This window comes from Scyliorhinus torazame, chromosome 18 (genome assembly GCF_047496885.1).
Source record: "Scyliorhinus torazame isolate Kashiwa2021f chromosome 18, sScyTor2.1, whole genome shotgun sequence".
Lineage (NCBI taxonomy): Eukaryota > Metazoa > Chordata > Chondrichthyes > Carcharhiniformes > Scyliorhinidae > Scyliorhinus > Scyliorhinus torazame.
The window spans coordinates 75,513,658-75,536,291 of record NC_092724.1 but is presented as its reverse complement, the minus strand read 5'-3'; the positions used below and the strand labels follow the sequence as shown (position 1 = coordinate 75,536,291).

At 45.1% G+C, this 22,634-nt stretch overlaps 1 protein-coding gene across 6 annotated transcripts in view; it reads left to right on the top strand.

Annotated features, from left to right (window-relative positions):
- itgb4 (integrin, beta 4) overlaps positions 1-22,634 on the top strand; it is a 359,993-nt gene that overhangs the window by 210,648 nt on the left and 126,711 nt on the right. For all 6 annotated transcript variants that reach the window (XM_072482936.1, XM_072482935.1, XM_072482933.1 and 3 more), the window contains exons 22-24: positions 12,757-12,815; positions 16,353-16,376; positions 18,948-19,096. In XM_072482936.1, the coding sequence (XP_072339037.1) occupies positions 12,757-12,815; positions 16,353-16,376; positions 18,948-19,096 (232 nt within the window). The remainder of the gene's footprint in view (positions 1-12,756; positions 12,816-16,352; positions 16,377-18,947; positions 19,097-22,634) is intronic.

Genomic DNA, 22,634 nt, shown 5'->3' with positions numbered 1-22,634 from the left:
GTGCAGACTCCAGAGAATATACAGTGAATGGTAGAACCCTCAAGAGTATTGACAGCCAGAGAGATCTAGGTGTACAAGTCCACAGGTCACTGAAAGGGGCAACACAGGTGGAGAAGGTAGTCAAGAAGGCATACCGCATGCTTGCCTTCATTGGCCAGGGCATTGAGTATAAAAATTGGCAAGTCATGTTGCAGCTGTATAGAACCTTAGTTAGGCCACACTTGGAATATAGTGTTCAATTCTGGTCTCCACACAACCAGAAGGATGTGGAGGCTTTAGAGAGGGTGCAGAAGCGATTCACCAATATGTTGCCTGGTATGGAGGGCATTAGCTATGATGAGAGGTTGAATAAACTCGGTTTGTTCTCACTGGAACGACGGAGGTTGATGGGCGACCTGACAGAGGTCTACAAAATTATGAGGGCAATAGACAGAGTGGATAGTCAGAGGCTTTTTCCCCAGGGTAGAGGGGTCAATTACTATGAGACATAGATTTAAGGTGCGAGGGGCAAGGTTTAGAGGAGATGTAGGAGGCAAGTTTTTACACAGAGGGTAGTGGGTGCCTTGTATTTGCTGCCGGAGGAGGTAGTGGGAGCAGGGACGATAGTGACGTTTAAGGGGCATCTTGACAAATACATGAATGGGATGGGAATAGAGGGATACGGACCCCGGAAGTGTAGAAGATTTTAGTTTAGACGGGCAGCATGGTCGGCGCAGGCTTGGAGGGCCGAAGGGCCTGTTCCTGTGCTGTACTTTTCTTTGTTCTTTGTTCTTTGTTCCGCACAAACAGTGACCCAAGCCAGGAATTGAACCTGGGACCCTGGAGCTGTGAAGCAACTGTGCTAACCACTGTGCTACCGTGCTGCCCATAGATCTGGTGCTGCCGTCTAGTGGTTGTCCAGCACGATAATACAGTTGTTAACCCTTTACATACCAGCAGATATAAAGATAAATACATCCCCTTTTTTTTTGACATATTTTCTATGTAGCAGAACAAGAGAACAAGATAACTATAAATCATGAGATGTATATCTGTACAAGCACAACTTGAGTAATGACTGTACACAATAATTCAATATTTTATATGTTCAGTCTGTTTGGTTTTCTTCGTCGTCTTGTCGATCTTCTTAGCTGATGAGGTGGTGAATTTGAAGCTTTCGCAGTCTTGTGCACGTCATCTGAATTTTTGGTATGCAGTAGATTGTCACGAAATATTGACTCTGTGAAGTTTAAATTTGGAAAAAATTGGTGGTGTAGTTGAATTCTTTGCCAAGCACGTCTGTTTCGTTGAAAATTCGTGCCGTCTGCTGATTTCACTATGTACGAACGTGGAGCTGCTTGCCTAATGATTGTAGCTGGAGCAGACCATCCTCCTTCCGGATTTTTGATTCTGACAAGGTCATCCATTGTGAGTGGTTCCAATTGTCTGTTGTAGTATGACTGTTGTCCTGAGTGTTGTTCTTCAATCTCCTTCAGCACAGGCAAGTGGTCTGGATTCTGCAGTCTAATTGCTGGTCAGGAAGTCCTGACATCCCTATTAAATAATATTTGAGCCGGCGAGAGTCCTGAAGATAGTGGTGTCGCTCTATAAGATAACAACGCAAGATGGATATCTGACGTCGAGTCATTTGCTTTACTAATCAACTATTTGACTATGTGAACACCCTTCTCTACCTTGCCATTGGACTGAGGGTAGTGAGGGCTGGATGTCACATGCATGAAGTTGTATTTCTTCGAGAATTCTGACCATTCCAAACTTACAAAACATGGACCATTGTCCGACATGACCGTATCCGGTATTCCACGTTTTGAGAATGTTTCTTTACACGCTTTAATTACTGAGTTTAATGTCAAGTCTGGAAGTTTCATAACTTCTGGGTAGTTAGAATAATAATCTATTATTAAGAAGTGGTCTTGAGCAGTTGAATGAAATAGGCCAACCCCTACTTTGGTCCAAAGAGAAATAACCAGTTCGTGTTGTTGCAGCATTTCCGTGCATTGCGCAGATTGGTGTCTTTGACAAGTTTCGCAGGTGATAATCATGTCAGTAATGTCCCTATTTATTCCCGACCAGTAGACTGGCTGTGGCGCTTGTCATTTACATTTTCCGACACCGAGGTGTCCCTCATGAATCTTTTCAAGTATATCAGAACGAAGACATTGTGGAATAACAATTCGATCAAGTCTCAATAGTAGACCATCTACGGTCGTCAAATCAGATTTAATGTTGCAGTATTGAGGATATCGCTCCTTCAGCCATCCATGTTGAAGATTGTGCATGACCCTCTGAAGTGTAGAGTCCATCTTCGTTTCTGACTTGATTAAATTCAGTTTTTCGTCTGACGCAGGAAGGTTCTCTGCACAGAGTTGAGCCTGAGCTTCTACATCACGTATAAATTCCATTGGTGTGCATTCAGTTGTGATGGAGCGTGATGAAGTGTCTGCAATAATTCATTCTTCCCCAGCTGTGTAAATTAAATTGAAATCATACCGTCGTAATTTCATCATTATCCTTTGAAGTCTGGGTGTCATTTCATTTAGGTCTTTGTCGATGATGTGGGCTAACGGCCTGTGATCCGTCTCAACTGTGAAGGTGGGAAGCCCATAGACATAATCATGGAATTTGAGTATTCCTGTCAATAGACCTAAACTTTCCTTCTCACTTTGGGCATATCTGCATTTCGTCGTTGTCATTGCTCTTGAAGCATATGCTATAGGAATCCAATCAGAATGTTCATCTTGTTGTTAGAGAACTGCGCCTATCCCATCCTGATTTGCATTAGTGGATATCTTGGTTGCTCTTTTCGGGTCGAAGAAAGCGAGTATCAGTGCAGTCATGAGCTGTGTTTTTAAATCTGCCCACTCTTTCTGATGGCTCTGTGTCCACTCAAAAGTAGTAGATTTTCTGATTAAATTTCTCAATGCTGTTTTTCTTGCTGACAAGTTGGAGATAGGAAGCGCCTATACTTCCTCAGGAAACAAAGGAAATTTGGCATGTCCACATTAACCCTTACCAACGTTTACAGATGCACCATAGAAAGCATCCTATCTGGCTGCATCACAGCCTGGTATGGCAACTGCTCGGCCCAAGACCGCAAGAAACTTCAGAGAGTCGTGAACACCACCCAGTCCATCACACAAACCTGCTTCCCATCCATTGACTCCATCTACACCTCCCACTGCCTGGGGAAAGCGGGCAGCATAATCAAAGACCCCTCCCACCCGGCTTACTCACTCTTCCAACTTCTTCCATCGGGCAGGAGATACAGAAGTCTGAGAACACGCACAAACAGACTCACAAACAGCTTCTTCCCCGCCGTTACCAGAATCCTAAATGACCCTCTTATGGACTGACCTCATTAACACTACACCCTGTATGCTTCATCTGATGCCGGTGCTTATGTAGTTACATTGTATATGTTGTGTTGCCCTATTATGTATTTTCTTTTATTCCCTTTTCTTCTCATGTACTTAATGATCTGTTGAGCTGCTCGCAGAAAAATACTTTTCACTGTACCTCAGTACACGTGACAATAAACAAATCCAATCCAATCCAATCCAACTTGCCAAGAAAATTGACGAAGCCGAAAAATCTGCAAACAGTTTTCTTGTCTTCTGGTGTCTTCATGTCCTGAATTGCTGCAATCTTTCCATCATCAGGTTGGACACCTTGAGAAATGGTATCTCCCAGAAATTTAAGTGAAAACTGTGCAAAGATACATTTTGCTTGATTTAGTTTGAGTCCAGACTTGTTAATGCGTTTGTACTTCTTTTAAACGTTCATTGTGCTCTTCCCTAGTTGTAGACCAAATAATGATGTCGTCAACGTACACCCTCACACCTTCAATCTCTCCTGTCATTTGCCCTATGATCCTGTGGAATATTTCAGATGCAGATATGATACCAAACGGCATATGGTTGAAGCAAAATCGTCCAAAGCGCATGTTAAAAGTACTTAGTAGTCTGCTCGAGTCGTCAAGTTGCATTTGCCAAAATCCATGTGATGCATCAAACTTCGTGATGATGCGTGCATTCGCCATCTCACTTGTGATTTCCTCGCGCTTTGGTATGGGATAGTGTTCCTTTCTTGTGTTCTTACTGAGATCTTTAGGATCAATACTCTTTCTTTACGCAAAGAGTAGTGAGGCCGTGGAATGCCCTACCTGCTACAGTAGTGAACTCGCCAACATTGAGGGCATTCAAAAGTTTATTGGATAAACATATGGATGATAATGGCATAGTGTAGGTTAGATGGCTTTTGATTCGGTGCAACATCGTGGGCCGAAGGGCCTGTACTGCGCTGTATTGTTAAAAAAAAAAATGCAGGATTCGTAAGGGGGAGGGGGAGCAACCAGAAGTCATGGTGCACATAGGCACCAATGACATAGCTACGAAAAAGGATGAGGATCTAAAAAGTGATTTTAGAGAGTTAGGTTGGAAGCTAAAGAGCAGGACAAGCAGAGTAGTGATCTCAGGATTGCTACCGGTGCCACGTGCAAGTGAGGCAAGGAACAGAGAGCGAGTGCAGCTGAACACGTGGCTAACGGGCTGGTGCAGGAGGCAAGGCTTCAGATATGTGGATCATTTGGATACCTTCTGGGGAAGGTGAGACCTGTACATGTAGGACGGATTGCACCTAAACTGGAGGAGCACCAATATCCTGGGTAGGAGGTTTGCTAGGATAGGATAGCTGTTGAACAGGCAGAAATAGTATGCAGCAAGTCTGTGAGGAAGGATAGACAGTTGATAGGGCAAAGTTGCACTCAGTGGAATGGGTTAAACTGTGTCTGTTTCAATGCAAGGAGTGTCAGGAATAAGGGAGATGAACTTAGAGCATGGATCAGTACTTGGAACTACGATGTTGTGGCCATTATGGAGGCATGGATTTCACAGGGGCAGGAATGGTTGTTAGACGTTCCGGGGATTAGATGTTTTCAGAAGAATAGTGAGGGAGGTAAAAGAGGAGGGCGAGTGGCACTGTTAATTAGGGAGCGCACCACAGCTGCAGAAAAAGAGGTAGTTGAGGAGGGTTTGTCTACTGAGTCAGTATGGGTGGAAGTCAGAAACAAGAAAGGAGCAGTCACTTTATTGGGAGTTTTCTATAGCCCCCCCCCCCCCAATAGCGGCAGAGAAATAGAGGAACAGATTGGGCGGCAGATCTTGGAAAAGTGAAGAAGTAACAGAGTTGGCATGGGTGACTTCAACTTCCCTGATATTGACTGGAACCTCCTTAGTGCAAATGGTTTGGATGGAGCAGATTTTGTCAGGTGTGTACAGGAAGGATTCCTGACTCAATATGTAGATAGGCCGACTAGGAGGGAGGCCATATTGGACTTGGTGCTCTGCAGCGAACAAGACCAGGTGTCAGATGTCTCGGTGGGAGAGCATTTCGGTGACAGTGACCACAACTCCTTGACCTTTACCATAGTCATGGAGAGGGATAGGAACACACAGTATGGGAAGGTATTTAATTGGGGGAGGGGAAATTATACTGCTATTAGACAGGAGCTGAGGAGCATAAAGTGGGAACAATTGTTCTTGGGGAAATGCACAACAGTAATGTGGGGATTGTTTAAGGAGCATTTGCTGCGAGTGCTGAATAGTTTTGTCCCACTGAGACGAGGAAGGAATGGTAAGGTGAAGGAGCCTTGGATGACAAGAGAAGTGGATCTTCTAGTCAAAAGGAAGAAGGAAGCTTACATAAGGTTGAGGAAGCAAGGATCTGACTCGGCTCTAGAGGGTTACAAGATAGCCAGGAAGGAACTCAAAAATGGACTGAGGAGAGCTAGAAGGGGCATGAAAAAGTCCTGGCGGGACGGATTAGGGAAAACCCCAAGGCTTCTACACTTACGTGAGAAATAAGAGGATGATCAGAGTGAGGGTAGGGCCAATCAGGAATAGTGGAGGGAACTTGTGCCTAGAGTCTGAAGAGATGGGGGAGGCCCTAAATGAATATTTTGCTTCAGTATTCACTAGAGAGAGGGGCCTTGTTGCCCATGAGAACAGCGTGAACCAGGTTAATAGACTCGAACAGGTTGATATTAAGAAGGAGGATGTGCTGGAAATTTTGAAAAGCATCAGGATAGATAAGTCCCCTGGGCCTGACGGGGTATACCCAAGGTTACTGCGGGAAGCGAGGGAGGAGATTGCTGCGCCATTGGCGATGATCTTTCCGTCCTCACTCTCCACTGGAGTAGTACCGGATGATTGGAGGGAGGCGAATGTTGTTCCCCTATTCTAGAAAGGGAATAGGGAAATCCCTGGGATTTACAGATCCATCAGTCTTACGTCTGTGGTGAGCAAAATACTGGAAAGGATTCTGAGAGATAGGATTTATGATTATTTAGAAAAATATAGTTTGATTAAAGATAGTCAGCATGGCTTTGTGAGGGGCAGGTCATGCCTCACAAGCCTCATTGAATTCTTTGAGGATGTGACGAGACACATTGATGAAGGTCGGGCAGGGGATGTGGCGTATATGGATTTCAGTCAGGCATTTGATAAGGTTCCTCATGGTAGGCTCATTCAGAAAGTTAGGGGTCATGGGAGACAGGGAAATTTGGCTGTCTGGATACAGAATTGGCTTGCCGAAAGATGACAGCAAGTGGTAGTGAATGGAAAGTATTCCGCCTGGAGGTCGGTGACCAGTGGTGTCCCGCAAGGATCTGTTCTGGGACCTTTGCTCTTTGTGTTTTTTATAAATGACTTGGATGAGGAAGTGGAAGGGTGGGTTAGTAAGTTTGCCATGACACGACGGTTGGTGGAGTTGTAGATAGTGTTGAGGTTGTTGCAGGTTACAACAGGAGATTGAAAGGATGCAGAGCTGGGCTGAGAAGTGGCAGATGGAGTTCAACCTCGATAAATATGAAGTGATTCATTTTGGAAGGTCAAATTTGAATGCTGAATACAGGGTTAAAGTCAGGATTCTTGGAAGTGTGGAGGAACAGAGGGATCTTGGGGTCCACGTACATAGATCCCTCAAAGTTGCCACCCATGTTGATAGGATTGTTAAAAAGGCGTATGGTGTGTTGGCTTTCATTATACAGGGGGATCGAGTTTAAGAGCCGCGAGGTTTTATAAAACTCTAGTTAGACCACACTTGGAATATTGTGTCCAGTTCTGGTCGCCTCATTATAGGAAGGATGTGGATGCTTTGGAGAGGGTACAGAGGAGATTTATCAGGATGCTGCCTGGACTGGAGGGCATGTGTTATGAAGAAAGGTTGAGGGAGCGAGGGCTTTTCTCATTGGAGCGAAGAAGGCTTGCTAGAGGTGTACAAGGTGAAGAGAGGCATGGATAGAGTGGATAGCCAGAGACTTTTCCCCAAGGTGGAAATGGCTGTCACGAGGAGAAATAATTTTAAGGTGATTGGAGGAAGGTATAGGGGAGATGTCAGAGGTAGGTTCTTTATACAGAGAGTGATGGGTGTGTGGAATGCACTTCCAGCAGAGGTGGTGGAGTCAGAGTCATTCGGGACATTTAAGCGACTCTTAGAGAGGCACATGGACAGCAGTAAATTGAAGGGGTGTAGGTTAGGTTGATCTTAGATTAGGATAAATGGTCGGCACTACATCGTGGGCTGAAGGGCCTGTACTGTGCTATACTGTTCTATGTTCTAATGTAGATGCGAAGATCACCGGACGTTTTTTTTATGCAAACCAATGAGTTTACCCAGTCAGTCAGTTGTGGGACTTGAGATATAATACCTTGGGTTTGAAGTCGGCCTAGTTGTTGTTTGAACCTTTCTTGCAAAGGAGTAGGAATTCTGGATGAATTCAGTTATAGATGGATGAATAACTGGCTTGGCATCCTTCCTGAGTAAAATGTTATCCTGGAACAGTAGTGTGCCCATGCCTCTGAAAACGTCAGGGTACTGATTCAAGATTTCCTCATCCAAGCTTGGTGTAAATTATGTTGCTTTTAATATACACGTTGTACAAGCTGCAAATCTTTACATGCTTGTGCTCCTAAAAGTGAAGATTTATCATTGTTTACGATTTCAAATATTAAGAGTTTCATGATTTGTTTGTTTGAGACTTTCAAATAGCTTGATCCTGTTGAAGAGATCAGTTTGCCGTTATAGTCCTTCAGTCTGCAAGCTGCTGGAAGTATCTCAGGTTCTTCTTGAATCTTACTGAGATCCAGTCTTGACAGTAGATTTGCTGAAGCTCCCGTGTCAAGTTTAAACAAAATAACTTGAACGGCAGAATTCCATTCATTATTGGTGTTGATTGAATTGACTTGAATTGCTGAGGATTGCTTGACATTTCTTTTGTTTCCTCATTTTTCTATAATTCCAACGAAAAATGTATCTTTGAGTGAAAAATTGTCTTTGTCTGATGAAAAGTTCTCTTCAGTTTCTTTCCCTGTTCAATCCACACTCCGAACGTTGATGTTCCTGTATTTTTGTTTAGGAGTTTGAAAATTGAGAGAAGATCTACACTGCAAAGCATAATGATTAAGTTTGCCACACTTAGAGCATTATTTTCCATGTGCTGGACATATCCTATTTAAATGGGTGGTTCCACATCTATAACAGGTCATGACGTCAACGTTTTGACACAAGAGACACTTCTGCGCATGCGCAGACTGGTTCTCTTCCGTCTCGCATTTTCTGGCAAAGCGTGTATGTGCAGGGTTCGAGTGCTCGCGCGCGCACGCAAGGTGGCTGTCATCCAAAACGTGCTTCTTCATCGATTGCAACACCATTTTTACACACTCAACCACGTGGTGGATATTCGCACCTTTTCCACGGGTATAATATTTATTATATTGATTCTTCCTCTGCTCATGTGCTAGGCATTTTTCAATCGCTAATTGTAATGTTAGGTCTTGGTGTCTCAAAAGCCTTTCTCTTAGATGTTCATCATATATGCCATATACAATTTGATCATGGAATAATAAGTCATGCAGTGCTGCAAAGTTGCAAGATGGAGCTTGAAGTTTTAAGTCTGTCACAAAGCTAGTAAACGATTCCCCTGTTTTCTGCAATCTTTTGTTGAATATGAAACGTTCAAATGTTTCATTCGTTTGTATCTTGCAGTGGTCATCAAATTTACTTAATATTACTTTGAATTTGGCTTTATCCTGGCCAGCGGAATATTGAAATGAATTATATATTTCGATTGCATGCTGTCCTGCCATTGACAGAAGCAATGCAATTTTTCTAGCATTGGTTGCGGTAGTTAAATCAATAGCTTCTAAGTATATTTGAAATTATTGCTTAAACAGTTTCCAATTAGAGTTTAAATTACCAGTAGTCTTGAGGTGACTTGGAGCCTGTGCGTGGTTCATCGAGGCGGTTTTTTTTGAAGGATCTGTTTGCTGCGATGCTTCCCCAGTTGAATAGCTGCCACTAATTTCTTCTTTTCTTCATCTTTCTTAATCTATCTAGCTAGTTTTTTCAAAGCCAAATCCTGGTACCATGTTATATTACGTGATTGGAATACGTCGTTACTCTTTTGCTTACTTCCAGAATGGTCTGACGGTTGTAGTTCAGTTAAACTATCAGTCTTCAAATTAAGCAAATAACATGTATCGAATCACAAATATAAATATCTATGAGTTTGTTCACTCTTCTACAACTATAACTGATGATTAAGTAAATAAGTGAGAAGTATAAATAATGTTTAACTACACGTGCCAACTAAGCTATATCTCTAACACTCTGATCTCTAGTCACTCCTGATATGAAGAGGTGGGAATCTCCTCTGAGTACAGTTTATATACATAGATCTTGTTAGTTGTGAGAGTACTTCCCAGCTGCAGATTGTATTTGCTACTTGCTCCTGCTGGTGGCTGCTGATGCATAGAGACTGCTGTTGCTGTTTCCTTCCTTTCCTGTAGCAGGAAAGAAGGACAGTTTTTTCTAAGATACGTGGCCCTGGAACAACACCGGGCTCAGGGCAATGTATGGGTCCAGAAGGCAATCAGGTTTATGGCAAGGAGATACTGCGGAATCTGGAGCACGACATTGATCCAAATGGGCCACCTGATGATACCCTGGAAGAAATGCTTTTGCTGATTGCTGTTGCCTTTGTTGCTGGTGTGGTGAGTGCATAATGTAACTGGCACATCACCGCGGGTTAAACACGCTGGAATTCAAGGGTGTTCAACTGCACCTTGAGTGCGATGGACTATGTGGATGCCAGGATTTGGTTCTGGATTGGGTTGTGTGGGAGGGCCTGCACAGCTGCGGCTCCTGGACGGAGAATGGCACTGATACATGGAACGAGTAACACATTGATGGACACATCATTTCTACGACAAACATCTGGTCGTGATAACAGATTCTCAGGCTTATCCTCCATTTCTGTTGGGTTTTTTTTGTGAAGATGAGCTGATATAGCTTTGTATTGGTATTAATACGAAACAGTGACATTTCCTTGTTTAAAGGTTAGTGTGATATGTGAAATGTTACATAGTTGATGTTCAAATCTTTATTACTGTTGTCCATCTAATAAACAAAATATTCTCAAGTGGCAGCACGGTAACACAGTGGTTAGCACAGTTGCTTCACAGCTCCACGGTCGCAGGTTCAATTCCCGGCTTGGGTCACTGTCTGTGCAGAGTCTGCACATTCTCCCTGTGTCTGCATTGGTTTCCTCCGGGTGCTCCAGTTTTCCCCCACAGTCCAAAGATGTGCAGGTTAGGTGGATTGGCCATGATAAATTGCCCTTTGTGTTCAAAAAGGTGAGGTGGGGGGACTGGGCTACGGGGATAAGTTGGAAGTGTGGGCTTAAATGGGGTACTCTTTCCAAGGGCCAGTGCAGACTCGATGGGCCGAATGGCCTCCTTCTGCACTGGAAATTCTATGATTCTATAAGTGGCTTCTTGTGGGTGCACGTGCCATGTCTCAGAGGATAATATTGCATCGTCTTAGCGCCATAGAGGCAGCAGCCAACAATCAAACACTCAAGAGCTAGGCTTCAGCACTGCGAATATTCTCGCGACAAAAGGGCAAGTATGTGGATCAGGGGTGGGTACTGGAGCATATCCTATCTAATAGTCCCACAGAGGTATGGTGTCTAGGAGCTTCTGATGTGTCCAAGGGGTGAATAAATGGCTCGCACTCTGAGAGAAAGCAGGACACGTAAAGGCGGGGGTGGTTTGGGGGATTTGAGAATCCCGAGGTGGAAGCCGTAACTGATTGTTGGTCTCTCCAATTGCTTACACTTATAACAATATGACTGGTGTTGTCAGTCCCGCAGAGGTTGCCCTTGGGGTACTGGTGGCAGCCCAGGAGGCCAGATGCTGGAGAAGCCAGCAGTGTCGACGCAGGCTGGAAGTCACACTCCTTGTCCAGGGCCCACAGTACACCTTGAAGACCAGCCATCCATCAGGCTATGGAGGAACCCAGAGGGGGAGGCCAGTGATGGCCAAAGGTGTACAGGCGTCGTTGATCTTTCGATGAGATGATGAACAGCATGAGCCACAGGAGACTCCGTCTCAGCAAAGACACCCACACCTGGAGACCGTGAAGGTCACCACAGCCCTGATCCTTTAGGCAACGGATCATTCCTGGGCTCGAGCGGTGACGTGCGGCATTTCCAAACTACAGCTCACAAGTGCGTCCGTGAGGTGTCAGAAGCACTGTATGCCTTGGCGTTAACTATATCAACTTTGAGCTGGACCAGGCCCACCAAGATGCCCAGGCTGCAGGATTTTCCACATAGCCAGGGTGCCCCAGTTCCAGGGGGCAATCAATGGCATGTTGCCTTGCATGCATCGGGCATCAGGGAATGCCCTTCATGAACAGGAAGGGGTTCCACTCCCTGAATGTTCAACATGTGTGTGACCACCGCCACCAGCTCATACACCCGTGTGCACATTTCCCAGGGACCGTGCATGATAGCTACATCTTGGGATACGTGGAGATCCCTAGCATCTTCGAGGACCACCCTAGGATGACGGGTTGGCACCTGGAAGCTAAGGGGTACCCGCTGAGGTGCTGGCTGATGACACCAGTCCTGAGGGGATAGGCTGATAGGATGAGATGAGGAAGATTGTGGAGAACATAAACGTTGGGATAAGCTAGTTAGACAAATGGCCTGTTTTTGTGCTGTAAATACTGTGTAATTGTTGGGGCTCTTATTTTACCTTCTAATAAGAATCGGTAGTGCGGTTGGTGGGAGGTGTAAAAAATACAACTTTATTATTATTAATTACTCACTGGATTGGATTTGTTTACTGGTATACACTTGAATAAGAACTGAATAAAATATTAAACAATATATTAAAAAGTCAAGCACATGGCAAAAAGCACAAAAGGAAATCACTTTAACACAAACAAACAGATAGATGATTCAAGAATTCAGGAACAAAGACAACGACCACATGGTCCTACTTTTAAGGGAATTCTGATCTCTGATTTAACCCCTCATTTACATTGGCTTCTAATTCTCAGCTGAGGCATCCTGGTTTGTTCAAATGAATCTCTGTTACTTAGAGAATGATTTGTTAATCAAACATTGGACATTACTCAAGATTGACTGGTGCCTATCAAAACTAGCTTAGTGTGTGCATGTGCAGTCTTAGGAAAAGTACTGCATATGTTTTCCCACATTTTGCTGTGTTACTTCATTATATGAGACAATAACTGAGTTCCCACAGTCAAGACACTTTTAACATTTAGCCTCTTTAGCTACATGCATTCAACTGGCCCCTATATTACTACAACTATGAATTAAACTAGACACTATCAGTAATGCAATGAATATTTACTATTATGACTGACTTTTGATCGATGTGATTTCAGCTCAATGATGCATACAAATCTGTCCCAGGATTCCAGCCTTTGCAGAAAACCAAGTTTAGGTAAGGACCATTCCCTTTCTCTTGAGTCCCTCAGTTACTGTGTGTGCATCTCTCAGTACTGTTAACCACACCATCGAGGTTTGGTATGAAAATCGCGTGTTACTTTTTTTCAAACATAAACTAGTATAGATTCACAGTTCACTTTTAAACCTTGTTAGTTATTTAATCTCTAACAGATGAGCTCTTTATAAAAACTATATTCCTGCATCTGAAAATGCTTTATAAAAAGAAGTTTTAAAAATCCTACTTGTCATCCCTGTGTGTGTTAAAGATGCCCCACACACCATAGTCATGATTGGTTGAAACAGCTGCCTCCTTAAAGGATGAAACCTCACTTAATATATGAAAAATACATTTATCTACAGTGGAGTCACTCTCATAAGCTCCAAATTTGAGTTCTTCAAAATATGATTTCCAGTTTTCCAGCCTCCCCCACACAATTGTAATACTTGCTGTATGATATGCATACACACCCACCCAGAAAATGTAACAGTTTCAATTATCTATTTCGGCACAGTAGCACGGTGGTTAGCACTGTTGCTTCACAGCGACAGGGACCCGGGTTCGATTCCCAGCTTGGGTGGAGTCTGCATGTTCTCCCCGTGTTTGTGTGGGTTTCCTCTGGGTGCTCCGGTTTCCTCGGACAGTCCAAAGATGTGCGGGTTAGGTGCATTGGTCACGCTAAATTTGTACGTAGTGTCCAAACGTTAGGTGGGGTTGCTGGCTTATGGGGATAGGGTGGAGGTGTGGGCTTAGGTAGGATGCTCTTTCTTCTCATAATCTGAAGGTCCTCAGTAGGTAGGATGCTCTTTCAGAGGCCGGTGTAGATTCAATGTTTCGAATGGCCTCCTTCTGCACTGTAAATTCTATGATCTATAATTTCAGTAATCAGTTATAATCATTATTTCCATTTGTAATCTCTTGAAATTAGTTAATATAAGACACGGACATGCAGAATAATAAATACTTAGTTAACAACGGTACTGCTTCTATTTTAGTACTAACAGACAACAAATCACAATTCTACAGAACTCCAGCTGTAGGAGCACGTCTCAAATTGTTTTACCATGAAGACTGCAAAACAGTAACAGGAAATGAAAGATTAACAATAAAGAGTAGGCTACCAAATGAAAGATGCAGAAAAGGTGGAAAGATCTGAATAAAAAACTGGCATTCATTTTATATTAACTGAGGGCACGAACTAACCAAATAGTCCCATAGCTAACACATTTAGCCGCGTGTTTCCTGGCACTCGCAGTGCCAAGAAACACTACACTATCTAACGCGACTCCAGGGAACTCCCTGAGGAGACCACACTTAGTCCAGTTTCCTGCACTGAGGAGCTCAGCTTCCTGGAACTCCACAGTGCAGGGAGAGACCGGGATGCTATTGTGAAATGGCGCCCTGATCTCGAGTCCCCCAATGCGACTCCTGAATCCACCCCCAAACTCCCAACCCACCTATAAGGGGGTCCTCGGGCCCGCACCCCACCTCACGGGCACGTGGCAACCCTGGACCTGATCCCCATCAGTAAAAAAAAAGCCATTTGGCACCTTGGAAGTGCCACCCTGGCACCCTGGCAGTGCCCCTGCCAGCTGGAAGTGCCAGGGTGCCCAAGTGTCACAAGCAATGCCAAGCTATCACCCCACCCAGCGTGCATGCACTTGGGGGCCTCCAAATTCCTGGAAGACCCCCACGAGTGCCACTCTGTCTGGTCCCTGTTTCTGGGGACCAGTACTGAATGGCCCTCATGCGATGTCTCTGAGGCGAAAGGAATAGAGCCCAACGCCTCGTGTGCCTCGGGAAACTGCATTTTAGAGCAAGACATCTAGTCTCTCATTAGAGTGAGACTAGCTGTCTTGCTCTAAAATGCAGATTTGCCAAAAAGTGACATCTTGCGAGATCGCGCTAGATCTCGTAAAGCGTAGTGATCCAAGTATATCCTGGGTCTCCTGGTATCTACTGACCACATTGTGCTGTGGCGTGCTGACATTCAAGCGCAACATAGCCCATAGATCATGCCTGAGTGTTTAATTGTGCTGGGCATTAACTGGAGATTTGCTTGTGCTCCCAGAGGAAATGCTGGGTGTTGGGATTGCAGCTATAAATTTAAAGTAGCCAATTCATTTTTTCCAATTAAGAGACAATTTAGTGTGGCCAATCCACCTACCTTGCACATCTTTGGGTTGTGGGGGCAAAACCCCACAAGCACGGGGAGAATGTACAAATTCCACAGGGACAGTGACCCAGAGCCGGGATCGAATCTGGGACCTCGCCGCCGTGAGGCATCAGGGCTAACCCACTGCGCCACCGTGCTGCCCCACCATGGCAATTTGAGAATATCTTTGGACTGTGGGAGGGAACCGGAGAACCCGGAGTTAACCCACGCAGATACAGTGACAACGTGCTAACTCCACACAGTCACCCAAAGATGGAATCCAACCAGGGTACCTGGCACTGTGAAGCACAATGCTAACCACTGTGCCACCCCCACTCAGGCATGAACACTGCAAGTTTGACTCTTAACAATTTAACTCACTGTCAACATCAGTAAACTGTATGTGACAACCAGCCATACACTGTGAATTCCTCACCCACATTCATGGTCAAAGGTTGCCATCGCTGTTGGATCCATCACTGACAATTGGAAATTCCCATGCTAATTTTATAAGATCTCCTGCTTCAGCATGTAGACTAGAATCAGAGAGAAATGCATTGACAAGTTATGGAACTGGAGGAGAGTAAAAGTTATCAGTATAAATTGAAACTATGAACCAGCTCCCCCACGAAATGAACAGCAGAAAATTCACACAGTTTCACACCTCACAAGTTTGCAAGTGGGACTGGGTTTGTCTGAGAAACCATGTTTCTACGAGTCAAATAATGAGCGATGGCATTGTCATGATATGCAAACATGCAGATAATGATATACAAACTGGCAGCTAATGAACACAGAGAATAGGACATGACCAATGAGCAGGCAGGACACTCAGGGTGGTATCTCACTATAAAAGACATGAGGCACTCACACTCCGCCTCTTTCCACTGATGAACATCTACAGAGTGAGCCAGGGTGTATGTACAGTATCACACCTCCAGCACGTGGCTAAGAGCTCGTCTGGTCCAGTCAGACAGAGTAACCACACTTAGGTTAGCAGAGAGTCGAACTCATAGAGAACTGTGCTACTGGTTCAATAAATCAGATTGAACTAACTTCAAGGTCTGGAGTATCTTTTAGTCAAAGCTGCATCCAGTTGCAGCCTGTGTTATCCCAGAGTACATAACACATCAGGCATTTCTGCCCACTCTCTGTACTCTATCTGTCTGTTTCTCTATGTCCCTTTCTTTCTCACACTGTGCCCCCCTCTCTCTCTCTACACCTCTCTCCGTTTCTCCCCTTCGCTGTGCCTCTCTATCTCCCTGTGTCCCATTCTCCCTGTTCTCTGTCTCTCTCTCTCTCATGATCCATCATAATTTGTTGATGAGAATCTATGACTTTATCTAATTCAACACTTTAATTTTTTGTGTGTTTCTTAGGCTTCAACCACATGCTGGAAAGCGGTAAGTAATTTCTCAACATCCTTGAGCTAGCCAGGGGCCACAATACACCCTTTGAGAGCTCATGCCCTGTCATTTATGAATTATCACTGTCCATTCACCATCCTGCGATACAATCCTAACCTGATATTCGTATCCCAGGCCTTTCCTGTAGAGCTCACTCTGAAACACTGACGTCACTTTCCTTGCTCAGAGTTTAAACAGACTTTCTTCAATCAACTTTTTCTCGATTTAAAGTGTTGGTGTGTGGGCCTGTTCCACTGGCACCAGCTGTCCTTTGCAACCTCTAGCTTTTGTCTCTCTTCAATGTCACGGCCAATTTGAATGTAGAACCTGCCATCTGTTTGATCCTGTTCTCAACACCATCAGGGATCACCTGAAATCACCAAACATCAAAATAAAAAGCAAAGAAAAAGAAAGACTTGCATTTATATAGTGCCTTTCACAAACTCAAGGTATGTCAGAGTCTGCAGAGGGATTTGGATAGTTTAAGTGAATGGGCTGGGGTCTGGCAGATGGAATACAATGTTGACAAATGTGAGGTTATTCATTTTGGTAGGAACAACAGCAAAAGGGATTATTTTTTAATTATAAAATATTAAAACATGCCGCTGTGCAGAAGGACGGACCTGGGTGTCCTAATGCATGAGTCGCAAAAAGTTGGTTTATAGGTGCAACAGGTGATTAAGAAGGTGAATGGAGTTTTGTCCTTCATTGCTAGAGAGATGGAGTTTAAGACTAGGGAGGTTATGCTGCAACTGTATTAGGTGTTAGTGAGGCCACACCTGGAGTATTGTGTTCAGTTTTGGTCTCCTTACCTGAGAAAGGACGTATTGGAGTTGGAAGGTGTGCAGAGGAGATTCACTAGGTTAATCCCAGAACTGAGGGGGTTGGATTATGAGGTTGAGTAGACTGGGACTGTATTCGTTGGAATTTAGAAGGCTGCAGGGGGATCTTATCAAAACATGTAATAATATGAAGAGAATAGATAGAATAGATGCTGGCAGGTTGTTTCCACTGGCGGGTGAAAGCAGAACTCGGGGGCATAGCCTCAAAATAAGGGGAAGTAGATTTAGGACTGAGTTTAGGAGGAACTTCTTCACCCAAAGGGTTGTGAATCTATGGAATTTCTTGCCCAGTGAAGCAGTAGAGGCTCCTTCATTAAATGTTTTCAAGATAAAGATAGATAGTTTTTTGAAGAATAAAGGGATTAAGGGTTATGGTGTTCGGGCCGGAAAGTGGAGCTGATGATCTCATTGAATGGTGGAGCAGGCTCGAGGGGCCAGATGGCCTACTCCTGCTCCTAGTTCTTATGTTCTTAAGTATCAGATTATATATTTTAATTTTGGTTGAGGTGTAAATAGTGACTAGGATACCAGAGGTAAACACCCCTTGCTCTTTTTTGAAATAGTGCCAAGGATCTTTTATACCTACCTGACAGGTTTACCATCCCATCTGGAGGGTAGCTCCTCTCAACACTGCACTGGTTGTGCCAGCCTGGGTCATACGCTCAAAGCTCTGGAGCGGGAACCTTGAGTACATAATCTCATGGGAGCTGAAGTGCTATTGCTGAGCCAGATCCTAACCCACAAACTGCCGGTGAGTCCCTTCATGACCTCTGCCTTTACCCACTAGAACATCAAGAAGGATACAATACAAAATATACCATCCCTTGATAAATAGAAGATACTGGACAGGTTCAAAGACTGTTCTGGGCCTTACAATGACTTGCCCAACAGCCCAGCTTCAAGAGCAGGTTGTGATGCAGTAGCTTCAAGGTCACGGGATCAATATTTACATAGAATCCTAAAGCACAGAATGGAGCCATTTGGCCATTATGTCTGTTTCAGCTCTTTGACATAACCAATTACACAACAGTTCCACCCCCAGACCATTGCCTGAGCCTGACATTTTGGTTTCCTATTCAAATCCATTTCATTTTGAAAGTTACCATTCAATCTGCTGTCACCCACTGTGATGAATGGGTAATGTGCCTTTAAGATCATGCATGTAATGTCCCTTTAAGACCGGGTTTGGAACCCTGGGCGACTCCGCCTCCGGCTCCACCTCCCAGGGGCCGGATATAAGGTGACGTCCTGTGGGCGGCGCTCAGTGAGCACTCATCTCTCTGGCTGGCGAAGTTCTCTGTTTATTAAAGCCTTCGTTTTACGATTACACCCTCGCGTGTCATGATTGAGGGTATATCACCTACCCTTTCAGGCGGCTGCTTTCAGATCATAGCAGCTGGTTGTGTAAACAATTCTCATTTCCCCTGTGTATCTTATGCCAATAGGCTTCAGCCTCTGATCTGTTTACTGAACCCCGCCAATGGCCTTCAGTCTGTGACCTGTTTGCTGACCGCCCCCCCCCCCCCACTAATGGCTTTCAATCAGTGATCAATGGGTAGAAGTCCCGCCCCCCCCCCCCCCCTCCCCCTGCCCTATCTAGTTTTGAAAACCTCTTATCAAATATCCCCTTAACCCCCACTTCTCTAAGCAGAACAATCTCAGCTTCTCCGGGTCTCTCCACACAACTGAGGTATGTGTTGGTAAATTCTGACTACTTTCACCACAGGCAGGACCTGACTATCATCGACACGCAATTACCTGCTTTTCGTTCAGCAGAGAAACAGATCATGTATATAACCGAAGACAGGGTCAACATGGAATCCTTCAACAACCTTCAAGTTTGCCCTGGTTACTATACGGTGGCATCTGATCGAGGTGAGATTAAAGCAGGAAAGCAATTCTTAAACTGTTCATGGGATCCTTTCCTTCAGGAAAACGTGGGAATAGGATCTATGGAGTGGATCAGTGGGAAATATGGTAATAGAACATATGGAGTGGATCACGAGGATTGGAGTTGACTGTGTGGAGTGGATCACATCCTGACTAGAATTGACCGCATGGAGTGGACCACGAAGATTGGAGTTGGTCATGTAGAGTGGATCACAAGGACAGCAATTGGCAGTGTGGAGTGGATCACCATGTCTGGAGTTGACTGTGTGGAGTGGATCACTAGAACTCGAGTTGGCCATGTGGAGATGATCACCAGGACTGGAGTTGTCTGTATGTAGTGGATCACTAGGACTGGAGTTGACAGTGTGGAGTGGATCACCAGGACTGGAGTTGATGGGGTAAAGAGGATCATCAGGACTGTAGTTGACTGTGTGGAGAGAAGTGGATCACCAGGACTTGAGTTGGCCATTTGGTGTTGATCACTAGGACAGCAGTTGAAAGGGTTGAGTGGATCACCAGGACAGGAATTGATGGTTTAAATAGGATCACCAGGACCGGAGTTGACTGTGTAAAGACGATCACCAGAACTGGAGTTGATTATGTGGAGTGGATCTCCACGACTGGAATTGACTATGTCGTGGATCACTAGGACTGAAGTTGGCTTTGGAGAGTGGTTCACAAGGATGTCAGTTGGCCATGTGGAATGAAACATCAGGACTGGAGTTGACTATGTAAATAGGACCATCAGTGTGGTGTTGGGTGCTCTGGTGCACAGATGAGCCAACACAGTTGTATGTGGTACAACTCTATTTTATTTTAACTCTTATAATACAGTTCGTTCTGGATACTCTGCACGTGCTGTCTCCCTGAGTGTGTCGTGTAGTAGGTCTGTCCTGGTCCTCCTCTGCAGCTAATACTGACCACCGGGGGTCGTGTCTGTGCTTTTATATCTTTCTGTCATTGGTTGTGGTGTTGTGTGTTCTGATTTGTCTGTTGGTGTGTCTATCATGATGTGTGTGTTTGAATATCATGACATCCCCCCCTTTTTACAAAGATATGTGCCTACGTGGTTATAAATATAATTGTGTCGTGAGTGCATCTAAGAGTGTGTGTGTGTGTTGTGTACAGCGTGTGTATATGACGTAACTATTTACATGGGGCGATGTCGGGTGCGTCACACTAACAAGGTTGTACCATAACAAAACATGGATGCGAGAGAAAAAAAAACTTGAACAGCGATCCGGTCAGACGATATCTGGAACAATAAACAACAACAGGTTATAATACAGAAGTGTTTGACTTTTTGAACGTATGAACAGCGTTATAAGTCCAGTCTAATGGGTGACCGCCTCAAGAATGGGCTGGTCCTCAAGCCGGTTCAGCTGTGGAGATTTGGGGTCACACTGGTTCACCTTGGACTGTTGGAGGTGATGCTGTTGCCGAAGTCTCTACTTTACCATTTGTTGTACTTCGTGCAGTGCTTGGTTTTTTTCATTCGTGCAAATATAACATTCAACATCTTTGTTAGTGTTGCCTTGGCTGTGGTTTGGTTCTGGTGGCGATGGAAGGGGCATGATCCGTGGCATCTCCACAAAGTCATCCTTGGGAACCAGTGGAGGATCCGGCGTGTGCGTACGGTTCAGTTGCGAGCGTGGAAGGCGGCGCAAAGCTCGCTGATTGCGCCTACGCACCAATCCATCCGCCCTGCATGCCAGGAACAAGGTGGAGTCTTTTTTCTTTTTATGTTTGTGGTGGACGGCATCTTGTAGCCGATGGGTCGTTGCCATCGAAGTAGCACCATCACTAATATCATGCAAGGCGATGACTGTGCCAGATGTGGAAGTTGGCCGAGACCGTGCACGCTGGTTCCGGCCACCTGCTGTGCTGGAAGGGCGACTCCGCAGAGAAACGTCGAAGCATGTCGCCTTGGAGAGAGAATTGTTGCTCGCATCAACGTCAGTCGATGGCGCGAATTGGTGTGTCCATCTTGGACCACCGGTGCTGGTTGCCACTGCCGACCCAGTGGGACTGCCACGCGATCCATTCCATGTCGCCGTGGCATCCGCCGTCACCCTGAGCGTGCCATCACCGAGGCTGCGACACCGCCTGTCCGGAGCAAGGTCTGGCGTGCGCGAATCAGAGTCGGCGCTTGGCTGCTCCCCATCTGGAGTCCGGTCTGCCTTCCGTCGATGCCCCCCGTCCGGAGTCCCAACAGGTTCACTGGAGGCAGCCGAGATTCCCTGAAGCTGCACTTCTGGAGTCGGAACATGCAGGAATGCACCAACCAGTGGAGAGGCTCGAGCCATCGAGGGTGGAAGCGGTGCGCCACCACCGCAGTCGTCAGTGGTCCCACCGTGATCGTCGAGTGCCTCGGTACGCACTAGGCGAGGTCTGTCACCTTGCACCTTTTGCATGGGAAGTGGGATGCTGTCGTCACTCGTCTCACATCCCGTGGATAGATCCTCATTAGCAGCTTGCTGTTCACTAGGGTTGGGTAAATTGTCAGAGTTTTCATCTGGTGGTGCACACCATGTCGGTGGACTGTCATTGTCTTGCCGTTGTCCTTCATTTGGGCTTTTCTTCTTTGGAATTTTAAATCTTCCCCCAGACATTGCAGAACCTTGTTTATTACCCCCAAATTCTCCCATATGTATGGTCTCTAATATAGGATCCAATGTTTCTATCGACATTGTACTATTTTCCAAAGAACATTCCGTTTCACTTTTCTTCTCAGGTACCTCATATGTATCTTTGTCTAATGTACATGCCTTCATGGTCTCTGGGTCTGATTTTGCTGGGACTGGCATGGTCACAGTCTCTCTTTTACTGTTCTCAATTGCCCACCTCATACTCCCCATACATAACTGCTTAATCACTGGGGTTAGTGTGGTACAATGGATAATCGGGTCGACCTTATCTGCATCTTCACCATTAGTGGAAAGCACACTTGGTTCACGTGAAACTGCTGTGGGTTTTAAATTCGTTATCTGGCTACTCGATGTCGGTGTCCTCAGGATTCTTGCTCCAATGTTCTGCTCATTTATCAGTGGAGTGTGTATAGGTTCAATGCAATTAATGTTCCCCTCAAGGTTTGAAGAGTCATTACTGACTAACTGCTGGTCTCCGAAGTTGGGACTTTGCGGCGTTGTGTTGAAGGGAGACATTTGTCCCTGCTGTAGATATGATTCAGGTTGTGTTATTTCCATTACCTGAGGATCAATGTCTTGTCCATTTTCTCGATCCGTACTAAAACACTGGCAATTCTCAGTCTGCTCCTTGCAAGTTAAACATTCAATTAATTTCTTTAGCAAATCCTCAGCATCCTTCTGTGGCCGTGCAGCATTATTAATCTCTGTTCGGCTATAATGATCCTGAAGGTCAGCGCATAAACCTTTTTTCTTCGGGCTTGGACGAGGCGATTCCTTTGGCTTGTCTTCAGTTGGGCTTGAACAGTCTTCAGCGCTGTGCCCTTCATTGTAGCATGAGAGACCGTCATGGTCATGCTGCTGTGTAGTGGAGCATG